The 22,778-nt window shown below is 46.2% G+C and overlaps 1 protein-coding gene and 1 long non-coding RNA gene across 2 annotated transcripts; one reads left to right on the top strand and one right to left on the bottom strand.

Annotated features, from left to right (window-relative positions):
- Window positions 1-333: 333 nt before the first annotated feature.
- LOC135272792 (uncharacterized) lies at window positions 334-4,859 on the bottom strand. The gene is made up of 3 exons (XR_010340755.1): window positions 4,687-4,859; window positions 2,955-3,345; window positions 334-2,523 (listed from the first exon to the last, which is right to left on the bottom strand). It is a non-coding gene; the product is annotated as an uncharacterized LOC135272792 (long non-coding RNA).
- Window positions 4,860-6,918: 2,059 nt separating this feature from the next.
- Window positions 6,919-21,741, top strand: RFX8 (regulatory factor X8). Its single transcript, XM_064371351.1, has 5 exons — window positions 6,919-7,066; window positions 9,277-9,371; window positions 13,259-13,373; window positions 16,503-16,813; window positions 21,565-21,741. The coding sequence occupies exons 1-5, from the start codon at window positions 6,919-6,921 to the stop codon at window positions 21,739-21,741; spliced, it is 846 nt and encodes a 281-aa protein (XP_064227421.1).
- Window positions 21,742-22,778: the final 1,037 nt, after the last annotated feature.

Raw genomic sequence — 22,778 nt, 5'->3', positions numbered from 1 at the left:
CACTGAAGTGAAAGGCATACATGAACTATCACCCTAGAAGGTCTGCATTACTTTATAGAAACAAACAGACAAAATGCTGTGGTCCAAGTGAAGAGCCCAGCTATTGTCATATGAGGATTGCAACAAGAGCAGCCTCTGAGAGCTTCAGAAAAGTCTGTGAGGATCAGCTCATTTTTGAAGTGGCCCACGAGCTTAAATAATTTTCCACATTCTTTCTAGATGGCCTTCCTTGCTGACGAATACTGCAACTATTGTCGAGACGTTTTACTCAACGTGAGGAATAAAGAACTTGACAGGGTAGGGTTTTATCTATAAAATACAAGCATTTATGAGTCATTATTAATCATTTTATTTGAAGAGACCCCATCAACAGATGTCCGGGGCACTGAAGTGCTTATATGCTATGCACTTATGTTGTAGTTATTGAGTTCTTGAAGGTGACATTGATATTCAGTATAATCAGTTGGAAATTCTCCAAGTCGCTAGTACAAATAACTTAAGGCTCTAAATACAAATTCAACTATTTTTTAGATCCAAATTCTGCTGATTTTGAATAAAGGATTAGTAATAAAATTCACCCTGGACTCTTCAATGGTGCTGAAGAGCCATTTTATTGATCCGCGCTAACTGAAGATGGAGCAGGACTTCGCAGCTGAGTGATCTGGCATGGGTATTGTCACGATTGGATTTTATCCTGGAATCTGCTGCGGAAAACATGAATAAACCTTTCAGCTGTTCTGAATTTCATCTTTTGCAGTGTGAGATGAAAAATCCAAGAAAAAAAATGCACATTCAAATGAGTTTTTTCCGATGCTTTGGTATATTCTAAGCACTTCAACTTTGGGTGATAACGTTCATTCAGCACGAGCTCATTTGCTACCTACTCGGCATAAAGCATTCTAGTGAGGGCGAAACCAAGATACCTTCAGGATGCCCCCTGTCCTGTTGATGCAATGTTATAAATATCTATCCACACTGCATATGTGACATATTCCTTTCCCTCTTCACTTACTCAACAAATACTTATTTAATTCCTATCCTGTGACCTACGCCATTACTGGGACTAGAAAGGTATTCTCCATAAGACTTGAGAGTTAGTAGTCTGGTAATGAAAGGAACAATATTACCCAATAAATAAGATGCAATGTGGAAAGTTCTAGAATAGTTGTATGATTAGACTGTTCTGGGTCCCAGAGAAGAGTAACAGAGAAGGCCAGGGAGTGCTTCCAAAGCAGGCCACGTTGCTGCTGACTCTAGTAGGAAAGGCAGAGGTGCAATAGACAGAAAATGGGGTAGGAGAAGGATTCCAGGTAGAGCCCATGGTACAGGTAAAGGCAGCAGGATGTTTATGGGCACGACAAAAAGGCCACTATGACTAGATTTTTTTATTATTATTATTATTTTTCTGAGACAGAGTCTTGCTCTGTCACCCTGGTTGGAGTGTGGTGATGCGATCTCGGCTCACTGTACCTCCACCTCCTGAGTTCAAGCGATTCTCCTGCCTCAGCCTCCCAAGTACCTGGGACCACAAGCGTGCGCCACTATGCCTGGCTAATTTTTTGTATTTTTAGTAGAGATGGGGTTTCAACATGTTGGACAGGCTGGTCTCGAACTCCTGACCTCAGGTGATCCGCCTGCCCCAGCCTCCCAAAGTGCTGGAATTACAGGCGTGAGCCACCGTGCCTGGCCTAGATTTTATTATTTCTAAAGAAGAGAAGCCAGAGGGGAGGTGGGAAAGTAGGCTGATACTAGAAAGGGTGTCAGATGCCCCAGGAAAAACTCTGACTCATTGAGAAGACAATGTGGGAGCAGTGATAACAGGGCTTGGCCTTCATGGGGCAGAAAGGCAGTGAGGAGGTTTTGTCACAGTTGAGGTGAGAAGCGACAAGGGTCGGATCTGTGGCAGTGACAGTGATATCAGAGAGAAATGGGGGCAGGCTGGAGAAATATTTCAGAGGCAGGCGCAACAGGGTTTGGCATCCTGTGGTGGGGGATGAGCAGAGATGGGTTTGTGGGGGTGGCTCCACTCAGACCCCCTTCCCCAAAGCACCATGCTCCAAGGTTCCCAGCCTGAGAGAAAAGGGATTGCTACACCCTGTATTGTATTTTTCAGAGTCTCTTTGGAGAAGTCTTCTCTAGAAGACTTGATAACAGGATTTTAAATCAGGGCCTATGGCCATGTGATTCAGAAGCTGACTCTAACTTCTTCCTTGACGACCTACGCATGGGGCCAATGCCTTGTCTGGTGTCACTGGCAGGTCTTAGCACCAGAGCCAGGGAGGTAAGACAAAGCTGTGATGCCTCGCAGTACATCCCAAACAGGCAAGAGTCTTTATTGGCTGCGACGCAGATTGGCCACCTGGTTCAAGAACGGAAACTGAAGAGTCAACATGGGAAAAAACAGAAAAGAGGAGCCGCCATTTTGATCCTCCATGAAACTGTCCACATAAGTCTTTAGAGAAGGCTCCTGTGTAGAGCTGCATCAGTCCCCTTTTCTTCTACAGTCGTTAGGTGACTTCTAACCTGATGGCAAGGAGGAGGTCTCTTAGATTAAGTACTATCACACCTTCCTCTGAGCTGAAAAATGATTGAGGCAGTCAGTCAGCCAGTCAACGAACATTTATTCTCTCTTGCGTGTGCCCTATGGCCCAGTCCCCATCCTAGTATAGTCAACTGGAGCCCCCTTGTGGTCAGAAACAGCTTCCCTTCTGGAAACTGCCTTAAGAAAATTTTAATAACGTTCTATATTATCCCATCCAACTCGCAGGCGCTCTCAGGCAGGTTCCTGGAAAGAATTCTTCCAAAATACAGCTTAGAAAAGTTGCGGGGCAAAGCTTTACACGCACTGGAACAAAACTCATCCCATTGTCATCTGGGGCTAAGGAAGTATCTGGGGGAGGTCGTTAGTCTTGCGAGGTGCAAAATGAGTTTTGGCGATATTCTCTGTTACTTACCCCAGGTAGAGGACTTGCTTACTTCCTTCTGGAAGTCTCGGCCGCAAGACACAGTCATGCTGATGTCATTGCCTGACGTGTGCCAGCTCTTCAAGTGCCACGACGTCCAGCTGTACAAGGCAGGAGGACGCGTGAGTCTCTGGGTTATATCCGTTGCAGAAATTGGCAGCAAACGCTGGGTTTGGACCCACAGCTCCAGCTCTCTGCCGTCTCCATGGTCCTCTGAGGAGTGAATAGTGGGGTGTGCGGACCAGGAGCCCTTTGATCTCTGCCTAACACTCAGCTTTCTTTTGTGAATTAGCTCGTGGAAACCAAAAGCCGATGCACGTAGCGACCTATGGTTTCACACCAGTGAAGTCCGAACTAGTCAATGTTCTTTCTCTGGGAATTTCTGTAAAAGAAGACGTTCTAAAATGACTAATTGGAATAATTGCTTTGTAATAGGCATAACTTCAGGGTTTTTGTTTTGTTTTGCTTTGCTTTGGTTGAAGCTGTATCTCTAAAGTGATTGTATTTGGAGGGTCAGGTCTGTATCTTTTCTGGTTTAAAAATGTGTTCTCCTTCAGCGAGTCATAAGCCTTACCTTTTATTATTTTTTTTAAAAAAAATCACCTAGTACTTCCAAGTTTTTAATACAAACATTGAAAACTGGAAGCTGGGTTCAGCCCTTAAATACGTTTGGTTTGACCCACCTAGTATTGGCCAGCAGTGTGTGTGTGTGTGTGTGTGTGTGTGTGTGTGTGTGTGTTTAATCTGAATCAGTTATCAATCTTTTAAAAACATTTGAAAAAAATTCCAATTGTGGCTGCACCAGCCTGACGGCCTGCAAGAGAAACAGTGGCGGGGCTGCGTGGTGCTGCCCCCTCAGACTGGGTGGGGACCGGCTCTCAGACTTGTTGACACACGCCCTGTCCCTGTGGCATGGGTGAGCTCTGGTCACACCTGCACCATCAGTAGAATCATAGTGTCTTGATACTTTCGTTATAGGGAATTGAGGACGTTCTCCTTCACGACTTCTTGAAAGAAGTTTCTATTCAGTACCTGAAATCTGTGCGGCTATTTAGTAAGAAATTTAAGCTGTGGCTTCTTAATGCTCTGGAAGGTTTTCCAGCCTGCTTACAGATCTCCAAACTCTAAGGTAGGTTTCAATGAAAAAAAATTAATTCAGGGCCAGCACAGTGGCTCACGCCTGCAGTCCCAGCGCTTTGGAAGGCTGAGGCAGGAGGATGGCTTGAGCCCAGGAGTTTGAGACCATCCTGGGCAACGTAGTGAGATCCTTTCTCTGCACACAAAAAAAAGGTTTAAAAATCAGCTGGGTGTGGTGGCACACTGCTATGGTCCTAGCTACTCAGAAGACTGAGGCAGGAGGATCACTTGAGCCCAGGAGGTTGAGGCTTCAGTGAGCCATGATCATGTCACTGCACTCGAGCCTGGGTGACAGAGCAAGACTCTGTCTTAAAAGTAAATAAATACATAAATAAATTCTGTAAGCATAGATGAAGCATCTGATTCCATCCTGGGTGGTAGCTTTCAGGTGCTGCCCCATGCGCTCAGCTACAGTCCGGAAGGCCCAACCTGCTCAGGATTTCTGACTTTTAGTGCTGGTGATGGATGTGTGCACTGATTAAGCCACATCCCTCTTAGCTATTTCTCTTCTGAATAATAACATGGACTTTTGGCAGGTCAAGGGGTTCTAGGTGTGCATATTCACCAGGGCATTCACGCCTCATACCTGAATTACAGCATCTCCCTGTTGAGTTTCTAGACTGCTTTCCCCTTCCGTCTGGCTGCCAGGCTGCAGTCTCGGAATGCTGCTTCCACTGGGCTATTTATCTGTTCAGGGCCTGCATGTGAAATTGGGGTTGTGGGACACAAACATTCAGATCATAGTAGCAGTCACGTCAGATGCTGGGGTTACTTAACTTTTCTGGCACATGGGGACATGTCAGCTAAGTGGCCCCTGCCAGGAACTCCTAGCCACTCAGAGGGCTGGCAGACAGTGGGTGGGGAGGTTGCAGTTTAGCCAGCTGTGCCTTCCTACCCCAAACATGTACCTCCGCTTCCCCACTGCCCACATGAGAACTTGAAGTTATATTAATAGCCATATGTGTTGTTCTTAACAGAAGTTACTCTATTTGTCAAAAGACTAAGAAGAAAGACGTAACTTTCCAACATGGCTAAGGTAGGTTTCAGCCAAGTAGATAGGAGGGAACAAAGCAGTTTCCTGAAAAGAAGTGAAAGCTCTAAGTCCCTGTTAAGAGCAGGTGGTCACTCCATCCATCTGCAAGGCAGAGGGCAGGCTGGGTGGCCTTGCCTGGTCACTGGCAGGAGAGTCCAGGTGGCCCCTGTGACTCAAAGCTAGAAGCCTGCCCCCTCTCCGCCCCTCCTCAGGAAGGCTCCAAGCTCCTGGCCTCTCAGGGCAGGAGGGAAAGCAGGTCAACATTTAAAAGATGCCTGATGGTCAGGCATGGGGGGTTTACACCTGTAATCCCAGAACTTTGGGAGGCTGATAGGCAGATTACTTAAGGTCAGGAGTTCGAGACCAGCGTGGCCAACAGGGCAAAACTTTGTCTCTATCAAAAAGAAATTTAAAAATATAAAAACTAGCTGAGCATGGTGGCACGTGCCTGTAGTCCCAGCTACACTGGAGGCTGAGGTAGGAGAATCTCTTGAACCTGGGAAGTGGACGTTGCAGTGAGCTAAGATTGTGCCACTATACTCCAGCCTAGACAACAGAATGAGATTCCATCTCAAAAAAATAAAAAAATAAAAATAAAAGGTGCCTGAGAGAGGCCCCACACAGAGGTGCCAGTGTCAGAGATAACAGTGCCTTGTAGCAGAACCTATGAAAGACAGAGAAACACATTCTTCACCTGTGTGTGTGGCCCTGTGGACTCGGTGTTGCCAGGACACCAGTTACTTCAGCTCTGACCTTTTCACTCCTGGGGCAATTTAGAGAAAGGTTGAGAAGGGCTGAAGAAAACACTCATGATGCTGGCACACGGCTCGTGGGCCACCAGGAGTTCCCTCTCGAGTCCTGCAAGTGCCCTATTGGGACAGAGCCTGGGGACTGTCACTCTGTTCCAAATCAGTCTCCTCTGGGAGGAGCCCAGCTGGGGCTTCCGTGACCCGGTGCTGGGCTCCAACCTCCCAGCACAGACCCCTCTCCAGACTCTGCCACTGCAGTCCTCACGGCCGGTCCTGTTCTCCAAGGCTCTCACAGTCCTGACTCGGTTGGTCTGGCAATGACCCTGGAGCGTGCTCTTCCACTCAACCCACGCAGAGCAACAAGCATGGGTTCTGGAGCCAACCCCTGCTCTGAGTCTTATCTTCCCACTTACTGCCCCTCAGGAAAGTTACTTCATACCCTAAGAGCCCTCGGTGTCCTCCTCTGTGAAAGGGAGGGGTAACTCGTGCCTTCTCCCAGGACTGCTGTGAGGACCACTAAGTGCATCCCAGGCAGTCAGACAGGGTCGGGGACTAGATTGTCCCCATTTGACAGCTAAGGATATCACCTCCCAGAGGCTAAATTCCTCATGGCCAAGGCTCCCACGAGGAAGGGACAGCCAGCTTCTGAATCCCGCAGCCACGCCCTCAGGATCGGTGCAGTCTCTACCTACACCTTCCTCACAGAGGCCCAATCCACGGGCTCCCTCTCTAGAGCCATTTGGGCGTGGGGTAAGTGGGGTGCAGAGAAGCAGCAGCAGCCATGCCCAGATAGCCCTGAATGCATCGATCTGGAGATGCCTTCTTTCTAAATGCTGCTTTTCAGAAGGGCAGTTTTAGAATGTGTGTAATTTTAACCTTTTCATTGTTAAGATTCATTTTTAATGGGTAATACCTGCATCAATGTTTCTTTCTCCCCACAACAAAAGTCTTGGCAATTAGGAGGAGAGTTAGGCAAAAATAAAATGACAAGATTGAATTAAGTATCATGCCTCCCCATCGTCTTTAGATTATGAGAATGGTATTGAAAAGTAAGAGGCAAGTCAGTGTTCTGAAGTCGGATCTGCAGGCCATCATCAATCAAGACACTTTGGCTACTTCTAAGAAAGCCCTGGCAAGTGACTGGAGCGGCACAGATGAGCTGGAGAACAACCCAGAGATGAAATGTAATCTTCCTTCTGCAGCTTGCTTTATTGGCACGGCGGGCATAGATTTGGGTCTAGCATGGCCATGGTTAACTCATGAGTTTCTTAATAGAGGTAGAACTTTATAACTCTGATGTTCTAAGTTGTCTGCTCACACTTCTCTTCCTGTAGTGGGGTGATGAACACCCCAGGGAATGCGCTATCCCTGTGCCCCCAGGACCTACCCCAGGGCCGGACAGGGCAGCAGCGCTAATACCTGCTAGTTGAGCTAATGAACGACTAGATGAGTGTGCTTGCTGCTTGACAGTATCACCAGAATATCTCCTGTGGGGGAAAAGTTTAGTTTCTGCATCTGTGTTGTACGTGCACAGGCTCCTGCGTCTCCTCAATCATGCCTGAATTGCCTTGAGCTAGATGTCTGACTTGCTACATTCTCCCACCACTCTTTTACTTGCAATGTGAAGTTTAACAATGGTGCCTTCACCATATTTCATTACTTTCCAAACAAGTGATAGGAAACAGGTGGATATTCTTGCCCTTTGCTATTGATCATTGTCATTGTCTTTCAAGAAAAAAAAAATCCCCCTTCATTAAAGAGCTCAAGTTGCTGGCTGGTGTGTGTTGTTATGTCCCTGGCAAGTGAACATAGCGGCAGAAGGAGCTCTCCAGACTCAGGGAGGACGTGGGAGGCAGGGAGCTGCCGAATGGTTACTGATGATGGATTATGGGCATCTCTAGGCCCTCCTATGATGGCTACAGAGAGGGTGCCAGGCTCCCCTGTGTGTGCCCTTTCCAAACACTCACTACCAGATGCCCTGGGTAAGTCAGATGGCCACTCCCTCTGTAGGCATAACGCCTTGCTAGTACTCTCGGCTGTGTCTGTAGCTGTCTGCCCAGCTCTCGTGAGCTCCTTCAGGCTGTCGGCTGTGTGTTATTCACCCTGGGCCACCCAGCATTGCACTGGCCCACAGGAGCACTTCAGTGTTTTGTGACTTGATGGATACAAGATTCGGGAGTACACAAAAGTACCACCTAAAAATTAGCCCACCCTCTTTCTTTCACCTGGAAGCAGGCCTGGCTTTGGTAGGGCTGTGCCAGTTATTAAAATATGTCCCTATTGGTGAATGACCTCGACCTCTGCCTGCTCCCCTCCACCATTCTGTCTCTTGATAGTGTCCCCTGGCTGACGCCGATCCCAGATCCTCCCATAAGGCACTTTTTTCCCCACCAATCCAGCAGCTAAAAGGTTAACACCTAATCCAGCAGGCTTCAGAGCTGTTAGTAGAATTACTAATTCTGATTAGTAATTCTGCAGTTCTTATTAGTAGGAACCCAAAAGGTCCCTGTTCCCAAGGCACTACTCACCAAACCCTGTTCTTGCCCCCAGCTGGAGCCCAGGGAATTCCAAGAGGGCATGAGACCCCCGCCCCCGCCTACCACCAGGTGCCTTCCAGACTGCACGCTGGTCTGGCCAGGGATCCTGTGCTCCTACTGGCATCTTCGTGAGTCCCAACAGGAAGATGTAGTTCTGCAGGGAGATAGGAGACTGACAGGAGACTGACAGCCGCTGCTGATACCTGCAGGCAAATGCTTCCAATTCCAAGTCCAAGTGCACCTCTCCCAAGCCTTAGGTGGGGGCCACTGCAATGGACTCAGTGTTCCAAACTCTGTTTGGTATGCAGAAGCACTCAAAAAGCTGGCAAGGCCAACGGCCGTTCTTTCTCTGTCAGTGCTACCTGTGCAGGTGGAGGACCCAAGACCTGACCTCACACCAGGCTCCACCTCACTGAGTGCATAACCCCAGGCGAGGCGTTCACCCTCTCTCAGCAGCTTTGATGTCTGCCATCACTTAAATGACATTAATAAACCAGCCCTTTTACGAAGACGGCAAGGATAGGTGAGGTCACGTCTGTACGTGCAGTGAGCTCATCTGAAGACAAGGTCTGGATAATCGCAAGGTGTAGTTATGGTTTCAAAATATTTCTATTTCAACAAGTGGCAGAGATGGCTCACAACAGGCATGTCCATGTAACCCTGAATAGATGACCGCAGAGGTGACAAAGCCAGCCTCAGGACATCCTCTGTGTTCACAATGAACATGAGGCCCTGGGGAGTCCCTTTGAGCTATTGTTCAGTGATGTTCCCTAAGTTACCCAATACAAAAACACCTACAGAGAAATTCTGCTCTGGTGCATGCAATCTTTTGGTTTGTTTATTTTGTAACTTTGTAGGTTTAAGAAACTTAATTTCTTTGCTGGGAATATCAACAGATCTCAGTGTATTCCTCAGCTGTCTGTCTTCACATCTCCAAGCATTTGTGTTCCAGGTAGGAAACTGTGACTTTAAATTTTTAAAAAAAGCATGTTGACCATTCTAGATAAATGAGTGCCCATTGCCTAGGGGATGGAAAAGAGGTTTCTTAGGCTCTGGTCAGAAAGGTGTCAAGGGTGGCCTGGGTGTGAGGGCAGGGGGTAGCACTGAACTCTGTAGTAAAGAGGAGAATGGGGGCTTGGGGGAGCACATCACACAAGTGTGTGTGTATGCATATGTTTGCGTGCATGCGTGTGGGGGGCAAGCCTGCGTGAGCATGTGTGTCAGTGTGTGTGTGAGCATGTGTGTCTGTGGGTGTGGTGAGCATGGTGTACAGGTGAGTGGGTGAGCGTGAGCATGTGCAGTGTGTGTGTGTAAGTGGGTGAGTGGGTGTACAGGTGTGTATTGCACCAATGGGAGTGTGGAAGAGGAGGAGGGGTTCTGTCTGTTTTTGGGGGGAGAGCAACGCTTGTCTGCATGTTTTGCACATATGTTCCAGTAAAGTATCTGGCTTGATTTCAAAAGCCCAAAGATGGCTTGGTTGTGGATATGGGCAGGTTTGGTCGTTCTCACCAATGTGGCTCTTGGGATTTGCTTCAGTGGCATCCTGGGCTTGATTTTCATCATCCTCTGTTGGGGGAATCACCTGTGGAGAGCTGAGAATGTCACGAGAGAAGCCACGGTCCCTCGTTCCCTGGACCCAGGGCAGGTGGGGAGAGCTAGGGGCTATGGGTTAAAACCTAGAGGGAGGCCAGTCACGGTGGCTTATGCCTGTAATCCCAGCACTTTGGGAGGCCAAGGTGGGGGTATCACATGAGGTCAGGCGTTCGAGACCAGCCTGGCAAACATGGTGAAATCCCGTCTTTACTAAAAATACAAAAAAAATTAGCTGGGCGTGGTGATGCATGCCTGTAGTCCCAGCCACTCAGGAGGCTGAAGCAGGAGAATCGTTTGAATCCGGGAGGCAGAGGCTGCAGTGAGCCGAGAGCCACTGCACTCCAACCTGGGCAATGAAAGCAAGACTCCATCTAAAAACAAACAAAAAACACCTAGAGGGAATGAGGCAGCCCAGGCCCCACCTCTTGAGACACTGTGCTTGCCAAGGCTGAAGTGCTTGGGAAAGGCCTTGAAGAGAAGGTAGGACTTAAAACTGGGATACGAAGCATGTGTAGGATTAAAATAAGCTGAGAGGGGGAATCGGGCATTCAAGAGCAGCAGTGAGCCTACCTAGGGAGGAAGGAGCACTCCACACTGGTGGAGAGAAGGAAGACTCCAAGGGCCTGGGGCTGGGCGTGTGGCTTGGGGCTATGTCTTTAAGCTTCTGGCCACGTTGCAGCCAGTTCCTTGTGCCATCTGCCTGGCCTTGTCTGTATGTCTCACCGCTCAGTTGAGAAGAAAGGGGAGAAATAACAATCGAGACCAAGAGGACTGAAGGGGCTTTAGGATCTTAAACCTCCTAGATATGAACCAGAAAAATCCTCAGGAAAGAGCTCAAAAGCCAGTTCCAACCTTTGGCAGGTGTCTGGTCTTATTTGCTTCTTGAAAATAATTATCCCAGATTCTGTATGGTTTTTATTCCTCCTGTTGATCTCAGGCAAAGCTTATTTATAACAGCAGTGACCATGTCCAGAGCTGGATGGCTATTGAGACATTTATTCATTCGCTAGCTGAAGGCTTGTATTGTGCATCCTCACAGATAGCTGTCCACTGTCTGTTCCTTACGTGGAAACTGGAGCTCAGCCTCCAGCTTTAACCAGATGAACCCACTGAGATCATCACCACCAACCCTGCCGTCCTACATCATAAACCACAAAGTGCTGTGTTTCCCAAGTCCATCATTGCAACTTCAGCCCTCACAAAGGAGGCATGTTAGAAAAATGGCGTTTTTGCAACTGCATGTCTTTGAAGGCCTTTTTTTGTAAAATAGCTGAACTGATTTTTACACACCAGATTATTGTCAATCAAATGCTCAGACTGTTAAGATGCACACCCTTGGGCTTGTCAGAGATGCCCCATGGCTTCAGCTAGCATCTGGCAGTCAGCGAGCAGAGGGCAGTTTGGGTCCTGGAGGAGCTTCTATGTCCGGGGACATGAAGTGCTGCACTAGAGGTGATGGGAAGAACCCTCAATGGTGTTTATGGCTGACTTTCAAATGTTTGTGCAGAGAGAGCCCTGGTCACTCAGAGCTGTATTCCTCGATACTTTTAGGAAGTATCCCTGTGGGTTGGTTTATTTATTTATTTATTTATTTATTTATTTATTTATTTATTGAGATGGAGTCCCGCTCTGTCACCCAGGTTGGAGTGCAGTGGCAGGATCTCGGCTCACTGCAACCTCTGCCTCCGGGGTTCAAGTGATTCTCCTGCCTTAGCCTCCTGAGTGGCTGGGATTACAGGTGCCAGCCTCCCCGCCTGGCTAATTTTTGTATTTTTAGTAGAGACAGGGTTTTGCCAGGTTGGCCAGACTGGTCTAGAACTTCAGACCTCAAAGGATCCGCCTGCCTCAGCCTCCCAAAGTGCTGAGAATACAGGCGTGAGCCACCGTGCCCGGCCAGATCCCTGTGGTTTTGTACTCACATTGTCCCTTCGGTGTAAAATCCTCTGCTGAACACCGATGGGAAGGGGCTCCTCCCAAGAGTTCATCTCAGATAGTGAGAAACACTGAGGAGGATGCTGCTACCGAAAGGACCTCATGTCCCCTGAAGCTCAGGGCCACTTTCTGGTGTGCCAAGGGTTTCGCTGGGGCAGAAGGGAAAAGAAGCAATGACAAGAAAGAGCATTTCTTTGTTCCTAGCCAGCCTCTCCATCTCTTCCTCAAAGACATGTGGTGGAGCTGTGGTTGGTCCACAGGCATGTGAGTGAGTTTGAGAAGAGGCTTGGAGCATGCCTATCAACAGACGCATTTGAAATCCATGACTTATGGCTTACAGTTGGCTTCAAGTGTGGCCCAAGGCTGCTCTCTGTCTGGGTAGAGGGAACTTCTTAGTCTGCATGCAGCGGCATCTTATTGGTACCCAGGTTAGTGCCAATGAGGCTGTCAGATGACCTTGGTTCCACTGGATGCAGGGGCTGGGAATTTCCAGTCTGGAGATCGCTTACACAGCAAGCATGACGACCAGCTTTTCCAAATAGGCACCTCTACTTTTCATCATTATGGGATTCTGTGCCCCCTTTACACAATCAGATTAGACATGCAGAAGTGCAAGAATAAAACAGCCCCCACCCCTCTCGATGGCCCTTCCCAAGCGGACTTCAGTGAGGCTGTCCCTACAGTGTTTCTGTGTCACACATCACAAGTGAGCTCTTTTTCTAAAACTGAATAGTGCTGGGCATGGTGGCTTATACCTCTAATCCCAGTGTCTTCGGGAGGCCGAGGCAGGAGGATCACTTGAGCCCAGAAGTTCAAGAACAGCTTGAGCAACACAGTGAGACCTTTATCTCTACCCCACCTCCCCCCGAAAATTAAATGAGTCATGGGCAGTGGTGCATGCCTGTAGTCCCAGGAGGCTCAAGTGGGAGGATGTCTTAAGCCCAGGAGTTTGAGGCTGCAGTGGGCCAAGATCGTACTACTGCACTCCAGCCTGGGCAACAGGAAGGCCATGTGTTCAAAAAAATAAAAAAATTGCATGGTGATTTTAAGACAAAAAGCAAGCCAATTTTCCACATCCCTCCCTCCTTCTCTTCACCAACTTTAAAGGGCTCTGCCCTGGAACCATCTCCATGGAAGATGGAGAAAGACCAGACATTGGCCCCACTGCCTCAGTTTCCACTCTTGTTATTTCGACTTTCTCTTCTTAGGCTCTTTAAAAATGCGTGTGCATGACAAATGTGTGCATTTGAAATCATACTATGCTTCTTGATTTTATCATAAACTGCAGCCTTTTTTCTCACAAAAACTTAATAGCCAAGCAGAAGCAAAGAAGAGTTTATCAAATTGGCCGCCAGCTTCCAGCTGAGATGGAATCTTCTTCTCACTGCTGTGAGCAAAGCCATGACCCTCTGCCACAGAGATAGTTTTGGTGAGTCAGAGATTTCAAAAATATCTTGTATTCTACCTTTTAAAAATGTCATTATAGAATAAGTATTTTGCATATTGCTATGTAGAATCAAACATCTTCTTTTAACTTTTTTATGTAAAATCTAAGATACAGCAAACCATACAACACCATAGTCATTTTTATTTTTAACGTCAGTGTGATAGGCTGTCAAATAGATGGACTATGCTTTTCCTTCCTGTTTCATCAGCGTTAGACACACAGGAAGGCTCCCCTTGTTACTGAATTATGAGCTTTGTGACATTTTGAAAAAAAGCACTGAGAGAGACAACTGAGATAGAGGAAAAAAATGGGTTCTTTGGAGCACCCATACTTAACTCTCAGGAATAACGATTAGGTTGCCATTGTATGCAGATTACAGAAAGAGTGAAGTAATAATCATTTTGCAAACTTCCTGGTCAAATCATTGATCTTCCTCTGTTGGGGAAGGTTACATCTTTGATGCAGTTGCCTTATAAAAAGGGTTGTAGGGGAGGATGGCTGTGGCTAATGCCTGTAATCCCAGCACTTTAAGAGGTCAAGGCGGGTGGATCATCTGAGGTCAGGAGTTTGAGACCAGCCAGACCTAACAGTAAAACTCTGTCTCTACTAAAAATACAAAAATCTGGGAGGCTGAGGCAGGCAGATCACGAGGTTAAGAGATCAACACCATCCTGGCCAACATGATGAAACCCTGTGTCTACCAAAAATACAAAAATTAGCTGGGCTTGGTGGCGCACACCTGTAGTCCCTGCTACTTGGGATGCTGAGGCAGGAGAATTGCTTGAACCCAGGAGGCAGAGGTTGCAGTGAGCCGAGATCATACCACTGCACTCCAGCCTTGCACCTGGTTACAGAGTGAGACTCTGTCTCAAAAAAAAAAAATACAAAATGGTGGCAGGCTGGGTGTGGTGGCAGGCACCCGTAATCCCAGCTACTCTGGAGCCTGAGGCAGGACAATCGCTTGAACCCAGGAGGCGGAGGTTGCGGTGAACCAAGATCGCACCATTGGACTCCAGCCTGGGTGACAAGGGTGAAACTCCACCTCAAAAAAAAAAGGGGGGGGTTATAGTAAGGGAAGTTCACCACTCAGCCCACCAACTTTGTGAAATGGATCATTCTTTTGAAAGGTATTTCTTGCTTTCCAGGCCCTTTCCTGGGCACTTGGCATATAGCAGTGGAAAGATAGTCTCCACTGGCAAGTGATCCCTGCACAGAGAGCTGCCAGATGCCCTCACAGCAAGTAGGCAAGAAGGAAGAGAAAGCAAGCCCTATTCTAGACCAGTTCTGCAGACACCCTGGAGCTCATGAGGGCTGCTGCTGTCAGCTGCCATATAAGTGACACTCACTTATAGTGGGACTCTTCCCTTTAATGAAGTCCAAACTGACTGTGCTTTATGCTCATGCTCTTCCAGAGCAGAGTTCACGTGCATCATGGAAAAAAATCAAGCCCTGAGCTGGGTGTGGTGGCTCACGCCTATAATCCCAACACTTTGGGAGACTCAAGTGTGTAGATCTCTTGGGCCCAGGAGTTTGAGACCAGCCTGAGCAACATGGTGAAACTTCATCACTACAAAAAAAAAAATCCAAAAATTAGCCAGGTGTGGTTGCCCAATACTCCCAGCTACTTGGGAGGCTAAGGTGGGAGGATCACTTGAGTCAGGGCAGCAGAGGTTGCAGTAAGCAGAGATTGTGCCACTGTACTCCAGCCTGGGCGATAGAGCCTGACTCTGTGTCAAAAAAAGAAAAGAAATCTAGTCTGTAGTTGTTACTTTTTCCAGTCTACCTTCTCTGTACCTCCATATGAAATCAGTGTATTCACATCAGTAGTTTGAACAGTGGTTTCAAGACTTGGACTATGATTTTCCAAGGTTAAATAGTCCAGATGATGTTGCCAAGTTCATCTCAGGCAAGGTCATGCCTTCCGCAGGTGCAGTTATCTCTCACCCAGATCCGTGAAGGAATAGAACATTACTCAGGGAAAAAACTGTGAAGGGCTTTTGAAATGGATGAAAGATTACTTGAAATGAACAAAAGGCTTTGAAATGGACAAAGGGTTGGCACAGCCTTCTGGGTTCTCTCTGCCTTCCATTGTCTTTGAGTTAATTTTACAGCTCTGTAAGTTGCAGCAAACTGATAATGCAGGTGACCCTCACCCACAGAAATACAAGCTAGTTGTGTCAGGTGGTTGTGATTGATACTGCCCTGAGGACAGAACCCTTTTGCATCTATTTGTCAGAGCGTTCTTTTCTGTCTTAGTATATATTTAGTACTTTGAATTCTCTTGTGAACCAGTGGCAACATCTTACTGAGGTAACAGTAAGATGTAATACATCATTTAATTAATGAGTTAAATAAAACCTTTGATTTGTCCATTCCATATCTGTAGAAGAGTCATGGTTTTACCTTTATTTAAAACTTATGTTCTAACAATTGCAATAGGCAAGATTTCCCCTTCTGTTTCTAAGGCAAACATTAATGATTGTTTTCCTTTCTGGGAGAGCAAAGGCCTTGGGATTTGGGGCATTTAGCTAAGTCACATACCCTCCTGTCTCTCCAATGACAGCACCTGCAGCCCCACCTGAGAGGGTGCCTCTCACAGGTGGAGCCCTAGCTGGCTTCCTTACCCACTTCCCACGCAAAGAGCTGCAGCCACAGGGTCAGCTGGAGGGGCAAGGCACTACGTTTCAAGCACCACAAAACAGCAGCAGGGCCCCTTCTGCACGCTGCCCCCATTTCCTCCCACCCCTTCTGGACGTTCCTGTGTGTCATACATGGGGCATGGTGAGGCCGAGGGGCACCCTCTCCAGCTCTGGGAGCAGCACTCAGGTCCCTGTAGGGTTTGTTTTCCTCCCATCTCACACTGGATGGGTTCTAAGTTCCTTTTCATGGCTTAGGGTATTTAGCTCTCAGTCCTTTCCGTCCAAAAGCTGCCGTGCCAGGGGTCCCCTACTTATGGACGCTGCATAAGAGGCCCAGGCCCCTTCAGGGTCAGCTATTGGAATGAGGCTCAGGTACACAGGTGTGAGCCACGGAAAAGTTGTTAGTTTCATAGTGATTTGTTTACTGTCTGTCTATCAAATGTATTCATTTTTGGTTATTATCTAAATGTAGGCTCCTGGCATCTGTTTCACTTGCTGCTTTTGGAATATGTGATTCATATACTTCAGTCATGCCTAGAGGAGGAAGAGGAGGACATGGGGAATGTCAAGGAAATGCTACCAGATGACCCGACTCTCAGCCAGCCAGACCAGGCACTTTTCCACCCTCTGAATTCCTCACTGTCCCAGGCGTGTGCCAGCCCCAGCGTGGAGCCACTGGAGGTGATGCTGACACACATGGGCCAAGGCCGATATCTCATGGGTGTGAGCAACGTGGTCCTCAGGATCCTGGGCTTCCTGGTGGACACTGCCACAGGCAATAAGGTAGGGACACCAGGACCCCCTTCCACACAGCTGTTTCAAGGGAAGTAAGAGCCATAGGCGGTTAGGAAAACCCTCAAGATCACATTGTCCAAACAATGATAAAGGATTTCACAATCATCTTTGCCCTAGGTGATTTTGCCAGTGGTGAGTATAATTCACTACCTGTAGATTACTGGTCGCTCAGGTTTGTGGTTCATTAATAAGTGCCTGGCACGATTAGAAGTGTGGACCATCTGGATGGCCTGGGTCTTTCTTGCCTTCTCAGAGCATACCTGGCTGGGCGAGATTAACTCAGCAATAGCACACCGCCAACCTCTGAGTGGCATGCACTGAAAATACCTCTAGTGTTTAAAAAAAAGGAAGCATTGAATAGTCTGAACAGAGGCTTTTGAAAAGATTAAATTGGGATACCTGTTGAAAGATATAAACATAAAAGTTTTACCTATTTACCTAATACCTACTATATAGCCCTTATGTATGTTATTTTGAAGCCATACGATCCTGTAGAATATTTGTTCTTGTCATTCTCATTCGATTGATGAGGAAACTGAGGCTCAGAGAAGCTGAGTGACTTGCACAAAGTCACACAGCAAGGAAATAGTAGAACAGAGATTGGAGCCCCAGCCTGCCTGATCTCAAGTCCATTCTTCACCCACAATCCTAGACAGGAGGTTGGTTTATGCCCTGAGGAGTGCAGGACCCAGGTTAGAGAGGTTGGACATGGACCTCAGTGCCACGAAGCAAAGTTGGACTGATGGAGGAATGACTGCAGTGCCTCCATGGAGGAGCAGGGAGTGGACTGGTTAAAAAAGGAAAAACTGACAGCAGTTGTCTTAGGACTAATTTCTCTGCACATTTGATGTTTAGCCACTATCCATTGTCTTCTTTTTATGACAAATTCCCCTCTTGCGCAGATGAGTTGTGCTTAGTAGGAAATTGAAGCAGGTGCAAACATTCAACCTGAAGCAGGTTAATAGTGGTCTCGGCTGTGGCAGTGAGTCATAGCCTAAAACTCTTCATGCCTTAGAGTTCGCAGAATAATAGAAACCTTCCAGGACGCTTTCTTTCCTAAGCAAACTCTCATTCTGAGTTTTCCAATTGCAGAGATCCTGCACACACTGTTATTGAGCAATGCTTGGACAAGACACCTCCATAGACAAAAAAAGAAAAAAAAAAAGCAGGAGCCAGGGAAATGCATCTCTCAGGTTTATCAGTTCTCTATCTGCACTTGGTCTTTGTTTTCTCACCTTGAGATAGTAAGTCACATATCCAGCTGCATTCAGTGCTCTCTGTGAGGTAGATTCAGATGTGTGTCTGTAAACCTCCTCCATGAGTGTCCACGTAAAAAAGCAGACATGATCAATGAAGCATGCAATAGTGAAACACTGACCCCAACTTGGGGTTGCTGATGAGAGCTGGGCCTCCTTAGATGGCGGCAGCTAAGGTGCTTTCAGGAAGCATGTGTTTTCAGAAAGTTCGCAGAAATAAGACCCAGTTAGATCTGAAGAGGCGATGGCTTTCCTAGGCTGTGCCCAGGAGAATGGCTCTCCCTGCTGCTGTACCTGGTGGCAGAGCCCTCCAAGGGCCGCCAGTGTCAAGCACCTGAGTGTTCTCCAGGGTATTCTGTAGAGCCCTAGCAGGACCAGCATTCGTGCTGGGCTGCAGTGTCCAGCTCCAAGTGAGCAACTCTTTGCACTCACCATCTGGGGCGAGAGGTCAGAGTGTAGCATGACAACTTGTTAAAGGAAAAAAAAAACCTTTCAGTGACACTTGTTAAAGCACCATAAGGAAGGCTTTATTCAGTACCATCTCCATAGGGCTTTTGCAGTGGGGGAGGGAGACTGGGCTTAACTCTGAGAACAGCAGGGATGGGGGTGTGTGGGTGTGGAATGTATAGCCTAGGAGCCAGGTGTGGGTCAGTGGATGGGAACTTACTAAGAAGAAATGTCAGGGGTAAGGGGGATTCTGGCTAAACCCACCTAACAGGATTCTTGTAGAAGTTTGGCCAGCTGGGGTGACCAGACATCACCTGGGAGCTGGCAGAGGATGAGGAAACTGATCAGATATGGAGATGGGGCATTCTTGCTAAAGTAACTCAGCAGGGTTCTGGCTAAAACTGGATTTTACAAGGAAGTGTGCGACGGAGAAGGTTCAGAAGCCAAACAAAAGTTCAGCCAAGTGGATAATGTTTGTCAAATTGTATACACATGCTTCTTAGTCAGCAAAGTAACCAGGAATCAGCTTTTACCTCTTCAGTCACAGTTAGAAGGCGTGAAGATAGACGCTGACAGTCTCCCTGAGCCCAGTGTTTAAATGCATCTTTCATCTCAGTGAAATAGGTGTTATCATCGAGCCCATTTTACAGCTGGCATGACTGAGGCACTTGAAGGGGTTGAGGAATTGTCTCAAGGTCACCTCACTAATCACTGGGAGAACAGGAATTTACACTTCCACAGCTCCTTCCGAGTCTGTCCTTCTCAGCATTCTCTCTCTTTTCCAGAGCGTATGCTACCATCTGCTTTAATTCCAAAATTGGTCGCTTGGGATTAATTACTAAAAATACCTTCAAGTCTGATAAGGGCAATTCTGGTACATACATTTCTGCATTCAAATTCTATGTCTTCCACTTATTAGCTAGAACCTTGGACAAATTGCTTAACTTATGGAGATACTCATGTCTAATTCTATAGGGCCATTATGAGGTTTAAATGAGTTAATTGTTGTAAAATGCTTAGACTGTTTCCTAGCATATAGTAAGTACCCAATAACCACTGGCCATCATGATTATTTCTCCACCACAGCCTCCTAAGCTGAGCACTTTCCCTTAACACTCCTGGCCCAATTTTTAGCGTCTCTGAAGTTCCTTGCAATGACGTTTGACCTATATTTAATGGGTGGAAACAATAGAGATGATATTAAATACTTAATTGAACTACATAATTAAGCAATACAAGCAGATGAATGTCAGGCAATCCAAGGTAATACACATTAGAGATTAATTAAACCTGCTTCTGTTCGTTCATGCCTGCTGAATTAGCTATAATGACTTAAACAATCACACCAAAAAGTTACGCTCATCTGATTTTCGTTGCATCCATTATTCAGCACTTGCACTCATCATCAACAAAAAGCACACCCTGTGTGTCCCATCTGCATTCATCTGCCATGAGTTAACACCCCATTTGGCTGCACAGCTGTGGCAGCCTCATTCCCTGAACAATTTAGCACTGGCCTGCACCTACAGTAACAACTGAAGTCAGCATTCTGGATTGCCATATCCATCTGTTCCTCTTCTACAGTCTAGTGGTGTTCAAAACAGTCAGATGCCAATGCATGTTTAAGAACAAAGTGAAAAACTATAATGATATTAAATAATGAATTTGGGTCATGTACTCCAGGATTACAGAAGAGAAAAAGAAAAAGATTTTTTTAAGTGTCTCTTCACCTCTAGGTAAAGGTGAAAACAATTTTTTGAAAAAGAAGAAAAACATCTTTTCATTGGATGGTGATGGTGTTTGTCGAATTTAGAGAAAGAGGGAGACATACTTTCATGATCCTTGCATTTGAAGTAATCGTGCACACATCTCTATCAAAGTATACTAGCTTACAGGAGGTTTATGGATGAAATCAGACCAAGCAAATACATTTCTGTTGGTTTTAAAGGAGTCATGGCCAAAGATTTGCAAGTCTTCCAAGTTTCTCGGAGCTAAGGGAGGGATGGTATATTTGCCATTCTCTGATAGAAAGATGTGCTGGGTCAGCTGAAGTGGCTGAGGAGAGCTTCAGCTAACTTAGAACCTCCACACCTCTTGAATCTCTTCCGTCCCAATTGAGTAACCAATACCAGATTGCTGTTTTCATAGGTTCCTCCCCACCCCCATTTAATGGTTTATTTGACAATGAGGGAAGGAGAGCCTGTGTGGGAATTTGACCTGACTATGTCAGCTCCAGAGACTTGTTGAGAATGTGGGGATTAGTACCCGTCTGGAGACTCCCAGATTGACGGGTGCTACAGCCACATGGAGACCGTGCGTGCCTTTTATAGGCTCCCTCCTGACTTTCACGACCCATCTGCTTTCTCCAGTGTCTGTCTGTTCTCCAGTGTCTGATAAGGAAGAGTGTTAGTTTGCTCTCACGAGGACATTTCTCACAAATTGCAGAGCCCTCTTCCTTTCCCTAAAGAGAGCCCATCAGCTCCCCACCCCTGCACCATCTCTGCCTTGCAAAGCCTCCCACTGAGTCCTCCCCAGACCCTGAGTGTTTTCCTGAGAAATCAGGAGTTCTCTTAGTAAGAATAAATGCATGGGCCAGGCACAGTGGCTCACGCCTGTAATCCCAGCACTTTGGGAGGCTGAGGCAGGTGGATCACCTGACGTCAGGAGTTCGAAACCAGCCTGGCCAACATGGTGAAACCCTGTCTCTACTAAAAACCCTGTCTCTACTGGGCATGGTGGCACATGCCTATAATCCCAGCTACTTGGGAGGCTGAGGCAGGAGAATTGCTTGAACCTGGGAGGCTCAGGTTGCAGTGAGCTGAGATGGTGCCATGGCACTCCAGCCAGGGCAACAAGAGTGAAACTCCATCTCAAAAAAAAAAAAAAGAAGAAGAAGAAGAAATGCATGAACTTCCCCTTTACATCCCAGGGTAGGAGCACAGGCTTGGTAGAAGAATTCAAATGGTAGTTCCTGCAGCAAGAAATAGTATAACTGTCTCTTTTTGGCTTTTCCCTTTAAACATTTCCCTCTTGCAGCTCATCCAGGTGCTGTTGGAAGATGAAGCCGCAGACAGCGCAGTTAAACTCAGCCTTCCTATGGGACAAGAAGCCCTCATAACCCTAAAGGATGGACAACGATTTGTGATTCAGATATCAGATGTACCCCAAAGCTCTGAAGACATTTATTTCAGAGAAAGCAATGCTAATGTGTGAGATTATTTATTTGAATAGAGAATAAGAAAACAGACTTGCATTCTTAAAAATATTAAACACTGAAGTTTTTCTACTGACTAAAGAAGATGTTATGTATATAATAGATGTAGCATTGTCTATTTTATGTTTATATGTATTTCAAGGAGGTGGTTTTGATAAATGTATAAACTGATTTGGACAATAATTTTTGTCTCTGTTTTCTTTTGAGGATTTCCAAGTATTTCTATTTTGAGACATAACAGAAAAGAAATTTGAGAATGCCTGTTGGGAGTAAAGAAATGGCTAAGGCTCCAAAGAAAGAAAAAGTTCAAAGTATACCAACTGGTGCAATCAATAAAATGCCAGTGGTAATGTTTTTCTTCCCCTTGGTGGAGCGCCTCGATCGAAATAGAATTTGTAGATAGATCCTTCTCAGGCAATGAGGAACAGAAAAAAAAAATCAATGTGATATCACTGTTAAATTCACTCACTGGTCCATTAAACACCTTTGGTTCACTATCCTGATTTTCTTAAAGTGAGATAGAATTTTGAATGCAACAATGTCTGTAGCAAAGGCTAATGTCCTGCTTTGAATCACTCTTTAGTTCTCTTTTTGTAGCAAAATCCTAAAAACTGCTGAAACTAAGAATAGAGCATTGCTACACAAAATCCATTTCTATGTAACTGATTATAGTATTTCAAAGCAATTTTAAAATTCGTGCTTAACATGATTTCCAGTATATATGGAAAAATAGAGAATATTTTATTGATCTCATATTATATATGAAATGAACTAAATTTCACATATCTTTCATATGGAATGAATTAAATTTACTTATGAAATGAATTTCATTTCCCTAAATGCTTGGAAATTAAAAAAAAAAACCTAGTAACTACATGTCTGTGGATTCATTAAAAATTACTCATCTTTATGGTTAAAAAAATGATCATTTTTAAGAGCCCTTTGCAACTACATTTAATATATTATCTCAAGCTATCTGGGAGGAGTTGTTCTTTGTCAAACAATGAGTCAGAGAGACATTTATTCTTTTGCTCAC

This window comes from Aotus nancymaae, unplaced genomic scaffold (assembly GCF_030222135.1).
Source record: "Aotus nancymaae isolate 86718 unplaced genomic scaffold, 86718_ANA_hifiasm-v0.15.2.pri h1tg000131l, whole genome shotgun sequence".
NCBI classification, from domain to species: domain Eukaryota; kingdom Metazoa; phylum Chordata; class Mammalia; order Primates; family Aotidae; genus Aotus; species Aotus nancymaae.
This window is presented reverse-complemented; position numbering and strand designations above follow the sequence as displayed.